The sequence below is a fragment of the Muscardinus avellanarius genome, assembly GCF_963383645.1.
Source record: "Muscardinus avellanarius genome assembly, chromosome: 10".
NCBI lineage: Eukaryota > Metazoa > Chordata > Mammalia > Rodentia > Gliridae > Muscardinus > Muscardinus avellanarius.
In genome coordinates this window covers 60,324,416-60,330,481 of record NC_137796.1, presented here as the reverse complement: position 1 = coordinate 60,330,481, position 6,066 = coordinate 60,324,416, and the positions used below count along the sequence as shown (strand labels likewise).

At 54.6% G+C, this 6,066-nt stretch overlaps 1 protein-coding gene across 1 annotated transcript; it reads right to left on the bottom strand.

Moving 5' to 3' along the window:
* Positions 1–698: 698 nt before the first annotated feature.
* Positions 699–4,199, bottom strand: KCNJ14 (potassium inwardly rectifying channel subfamily J member 14; the record flags this gene model as incomplete). Its single annotated transcript, XM_080704271.1, has 2 exons — positions 699–1,295; positions 3,495–4,199. The coding sequence occupies 2 exons, from the start codon at positions 4,197–4,199 to the stop codon at positions 699–701; spliced, it is 1,302 nt and encodes a 433-aa protein (XP_080560397.1).
* Between the last annotated feature and the right edge of the window lie 1,867 nt (positions 4,200–6,066).

Below are 6,066 nucleotides of genomic sequence, written 5' to 3'. Positions count from 1 at the left end.
GTGAGTTCTAGAAACATAACCCTGTAGTCCCTGGAGTCATTCAGTCTGTTCTGGAGTCACCAGTGTCCGCCTCTGTGGTCAACCTAGATGCGCAGGATCTTAACTCCTGGGTTTCTGGAACCGCGACATCTTCTCTTGTCACGCAGTCACCCGTTCTCTAGCTCTGGTCAGACCAGGTGGTCTTGAATACTGGGGCATGTTCCCCTGCCTTCCCTCCTGAGGTGGTCTAAAACAAATGATTTGCTTCTCAGTTGCCCGAGTCAAGAAGCAACAGTCTTAGGTCCACCTAGACCTACAGGCTCTTGCTCTCTGTTGCTATCGAGGAACTGCCATCTTCCTCTTCAGAGGTGTCTCTGCCATTGATTTCTGACCCTGCTCAATCAGCCATGCAGAGGAATTTAGAACCACCAGTCTTTGCCTCTTGGGTCAGGGATTCTGGACCCCTTGGCTCTGGCAAGACTCAGGAATTGAGCTCTTGAAGGGGTATGCGGAGGAAGCACAGAAACTGAGGGATTAAGGTCCAGTATATTTGTGGTGGGTTTACCAGGCATGGCAGAACCTCACCGGCTACTGATGAACTGGTAGGCCTGTTGGTCTTGGGCGACACCTGCCCCCATCCCAGCAGAGGGCCTGAGCTCTCCATCTTGCTACCTCTGGGAAGCGGGGGCACAAGTAGGGAAAGGGAACATCAGCTCACATCACGGGGGCAGGGTCAGTGCCAGGGTTGGTGTGAGCACTCGGGGGCTGGCAGCTCCATCTTCTGTCTCAGCCCCAGGCCCCTCTTTGGTCTCCTCTTCCTCATCTTCCTCCTGGCAGCAGCTCAGAGCAAGTTCATTCTCATAACAAAACGCAGCCAGGGAGCCGGGGAAGCTGGACTTGGGACTGTGGGAAGCCCGCTCTGCCCGTTCATCCAGCTCCTTGGCGCTGCAGACAGGTGTCCCTGGGACCTCGTAAGTGCGATGGAAGTGGCGATAGTCGACCTCATACTGGGAGCCACGCTGGAAAAGGACTGGCTCAAAGCGGTGGCCCCAGAGTAGCTCACCAGGCAGGTAAGATGAGCGACACTGCGTGGTCATGGCTGTGGCCTCAACCATGCCCTCAAGAATGACCACCAGCTCGAAGTCGGCGCGGGCCAGCTCGGCACGTCCCAGCTCATACAGAGGGCTGGCAGAGTCGATCTCGTGCACTATGGTGATGGGAGACACCAAGAAGATGCGGTCGGTGCCGCCATCAAAGCCCACGTCCACATCCTGGTGGTCCAGCGGGATGTACTCACCCTCCGGGGTCACGCGAGGCTGTAGCAAAAGGTGGGGAGCCAGAGCCGGAGAGCGGGGAGCCCAGATGTGAATTCAGACAGAGACAGAGAGAGAAGGAACAGAGGCAGAGAAAGAAAAGAGCAAAGAGCAGAAGGGGTGAGAGACAGGGCAGGAAGGTGGAACAGAGACCCAGAGAGGCCCAGGAGGGAAGATGGGGAGGCAGAGACCCAGAGATGAGAGAGAAGGAGAGATACCCAGGGTTTGGGGATAGAAACCAAGGGAGAGGAGTAGAGGGAAAGAGGAGACAGCAAGAGGGACAGAGCGATAATGGCAGAACCACAGAAAGCAGCAAGACGGGAAATCCGAGACAACAGAAGATTGGGGAAGGGGAAGAGGGATAGAAAAAATGGCTTTCAATGTAAGGCCACAGAAAAAGACCAGGATAAAAAAGGGAGGTATGACAATCTAGGGTCCGGGGCTCCCATGCACTGCAGATGGCTCCATGAGCCACTGTAGCAAAGGGACACTAGGGGCAGATCTCTGTTTCTGGAGGCCTGGGCTTAAGTGAACTTGAGACCTAGGGGCTTCCTGTGGCTTGAGGACAGGCCCCACTTGGGTCTAGACCTGAGCATCCATGCCTCGCTGGCAGAGGCTGTGGGCTCCAGTTCCCAAGAGCCTTGGGATACTGGGGCAGGGGACTTGACGCTCTGGTGGAGTACTCTAGTCTGCAGAGACTTTTTTTTTTTTTTTTTTTTTGGTGGTACTGGGGTTCCTGGAAACCCTTCTACCTCCAGGCTACACTCCAAGATCTATTTTTTTATATTTTTATTTGGAAACAGGGTCTCTTAAGCCAGCGCAGCTGGCTTCAAACCTATGCGACCCTCCTGTCTCTGCCATCCAAGCACGGGGATTACAAGCGTGCGCCACCACGCCCAGCCAGAGATTTTTTTTTTTTAAAGTGATAGTACTGGGGAGTGAACCCAGTGGTATTCTACCTCTGAGCCACATCCCCAGCCCTATAGGGTCCTGGCTCAGCCTCTTAAGTACTGGGATTACAGGCATGGGCCACTACATGCCGCTAGATGTTTTTGTTTGTTTTTGGTTTATTTTCGGGTGATGGGGATTGCATGTCTCAGGGTACAATTTTCAGAAAGTGGCTTATGACTTGTGGCAGGCCCCTGGGATTGTGGAGACGTGGGCCCCAGGAGGCCAGGGCTCAGTTCTCAGGCCTGTGGGCCAGAGACTTCAATCCCCAGCGCAGGGTTATAGTCTTTTTCACCAGCCCCCTGCGAGGAGGGTAGAGGCCAGGAAGCCCTCTTGAGTCTAGCTTCTCAGCCACAAGACAGAGCTAGCACTCTCAGCAGCCCCTGGGTTAGCAGCTCCCTCAGAACCCTGAGGGAGGGGACTTTGTGATCCAGAACTGTATTCAAATGGCTCAGATATCCCAGTGCACAACAAACTGTGGGGCAGCAGCTGCCTTGGCTCCATTAGAGACACTTAATTCTCTGGGCTGAGGCTGGGAGAAGGGTAGATGGTGGTGGGAACTACAACTCCCAGCAGCCTCTTGGGGTTATCAGTGCAATCAAGTAAATAAGCCCCTACCTCCAACCCTGGCAGTTTGAGACAATGGAATTCTTGACCTGGAAGAACACTGTCTTTTCCAGAAATCTGTTGGGAGGTGGCATGGTGGATAGGGACCTAGAAGTAGGTGGGGTTTAACTCTCAATTTAGGGGGAGAGTATTAGGAATTGATCCCAGGGGCATTCTACCTCCAAGCAACATCCCTAGCTTGCTTTATTTGTTTATTTATTTAGGGTTTATTTATTTGTGGTACTGGGGATAGAACCCAGGGGTATTCTATCTCTGAGTTACACCCCCAACCCTATTTTATTCTAAGTTGCTGAGGCTGGCTACGAACGTGCGACCTTCCTGTCTTAGTTGCCCAACTGCTGAGATTACAAGCGTGCACCACCATGCCCAGCTTATTTTTTTTTACTTTTGAAATGGTCTCGCTAAGTGGCCAAGGATCTCGGTAAACTGCTGAGGCTGGTCTCAAACCTGAGACCCTCCCGTCTCATTCTGCCAAGCACTGGGATGACAGACGTGCGCCACCAGGCCTGGCGGAGACTACCAATATCCACCCATCCCCAGCGTACACACCGAAGGATGCAGGAGCCCTGGGCTGCTTAGGGCAAGGGGCTCGCCTCCCCCCGCCCGGCCCGCCCGCCCGCCGCGCACCTGCAGCAGCTGCGCGCGCACGTGGGCCTCCACCAGGTGGCTGCGGCGCAGGTTGCCCACGCGCCACATGAGGCAGAGGCGGTGGTCGCGCAGCGCCACCACGGCGTTCTCGCTGAAGACCAGCGTCTCGTTGCGCTTCTTGGGCTTGGCCATCTTGGCCATGACGGCGCCCACCACGAAGGCGTCCAGCACGCAGCCGGCGATGCACTGCAGCACCACGGCGGCCACGGCGGCCGGGCACTCCTCCGTGACGCTGCGCACGCCGTAGCCGATGGACGTCTGCGTCTCCAGCGCGAAGAGGAAGGCGGCCAGGAAGCTGGCCACCTGCGAGAAGCAGGGCGCGGGCGGCGGCGGCGCGGCCAGGTCCCCGTGCAGCGAGGCGATGAGCCAGAAGGTCAGGCCGAAGAGCAGCCAGGAGGCGAGGAAGGAGCAGGAGAAGAGCAGGCACATCCAGCGCCAGCGCACGTCCACGCACGTGGTGAACAGGTCGCTCAGGTAGCGCGCGCCCTGGCCGCCCAGGTTCACGAAGCGCACGTTGCAGTGGCCGTCCTTCTTGACGAAGCGGCCGCGCCGCCGGCCCGCCGCCTGCGCCGGCACCCAGCCGTTGCGGCACAGCCCCGGCCCGGCCTCCTCCTCGTCGCCCGCCCGGCCGTCCCCGGGGTCCAGGGCGCCGCTCAGGCGGCGCAGGGCCCTGGCCAGGCCCATCGGGCGGGGGGACCCCCTCCGCCTGGCCTACTGGGGGGCGGGCGCCCCGAACCTGCGGGGAAGAGACGGGCGGGGCGTCAGCAGCCAGCTCCGGGAGGCTCCTGGCCAAGACCTTTTATATGAAGTCTGCAGGGTTGTGGGTTTTTTGTTTTGTTTTTTGGTGGTACTGGAGGTGGAACCCAGGGGCTTTCTACCCCTGAGCTGCACCCCCAGACCTCTCTTATATTTTATTTGGAAACAGGGTCTCACTAAATTGCTGAGAGGCTCACTAAGTAGCTGAGGCTGGCTTCGAACCTGCGTGATCCTCCTGTCTCAGCCTCCCAAGTGCTGGGATTACAAGGGTGTGCCACCCACCACGCCCTGCAGAGGTATTTTTTGCACTTGATTTTTTTTTTTGGGGGGGGGTGGTACTGGGGATTGATCCCAGGGGCATTCTACCTATGAGCTACACCCTCAGCCCTATTTTATTCTCTCCCTCTCTCCCTCCCCCCCTCTCTCTTTTTTTGTGGTACTGGGGTTCCCGGAAGCCCTCCTACCTCCAGGCTACACTCCCAGACCTATTTTTATACTTTTTTATTTGGAAACAGGGTCTCTTACGCTAGCTAGCGCAGCTGGCTTCGAACCTGCATGATCCTCCTGTCTCCGCCTCCCAAGCGCAGGGATTACAAGTGTGGGCCACCACCCCGGGCTTGATTCTCCATTTTGAAAGAGGGTCTCACTAAGTTGTGGAGGGCCTAAGTAGCTCAGGCTGGCTGCGAACCCGCAGCGTGCTGTTGGGCCTTGGTGGCGTCATCTGGCCTCTACAGTGCAGTGAGAAAGGGGCTTGCAGAGCAGTAGGGACGACTGCCATCATTACAGCAGGCACGTAACACCACATTTACAGTGTACACAAGTGTCAGATGAATTGTACTAGTTTTGTGTAACACAGACACTGTGGTAAACACTTTATGTGAGTCTCAGGGATAACTTTTTTTTTTTTGAACTGGGAATTGAACCCAGGGGCATTCTACCTCTAAGCGACACCATCAGCCCTGTTATTTGTTTGTTTGTTTATTTATGTATTTAATTTATTTTTGCAGGTATGGGGATGGAACCCAGGGGCATTGTACCTCTGAGCTACACCCCCTGCCCTATTTTTTATTCTTTATTTTGAAAGAGTCTCACTAAGTTGTGGAGGGCCTCACTAAGTAGCTGAGGCTGTCTGTGAACCGTGATCCTTCCATCTCAGCCTCCCAAATGCTGGGATTACAAGCGTGTGACACCATGCTGAGCCCTGTTTTATTCTGAAATAGGATCTCATGCCGGGCGTGGTGGCACATGCTTGTAATCTCAGCTTGAAAGGCTGAGACAGGAGGATTGCAGGCTCAAGGGCAACCTCAGCAAGTAGTGCAACTTATTAACACAGTGAGACTCTGTTTCCAAATAAAAAATAAAATAGGTCTTAGGACATAGCTTAGAGGCAGAATGCTCCTGGGCTCAATCCTCAGTAACACACACACACACACAGAGGATAAAATAGGGTCTCACTAAATTGCTGAAGGCCTCGCTAAATGACAGGAACTGGCCTTTAATAAGCGTGTGTCACCATGCCTGGCCAGAACAAACTTTTGAGTAGACATTATCATCACCGTTTTATAGGTGAGGAAACAGAGGTACAGGACGTTTAGGGACCTTGCTCATGATCACATCTAAGGAAGCTGGGATTTACCAAGACTGTTTCAAAATAAGTTTAAAAGTAAACTAAAAGGCTGGGGTGTAGCTAGAAGTTAGAATGCCCCTGGGCTCCAGTTTAAAAAAAGAAAAAGGAAAAAAGAAACAATTTTGTGCTTCAAAGGACACTATCAAGAAAGTGAAGCTGAGCCGGGCG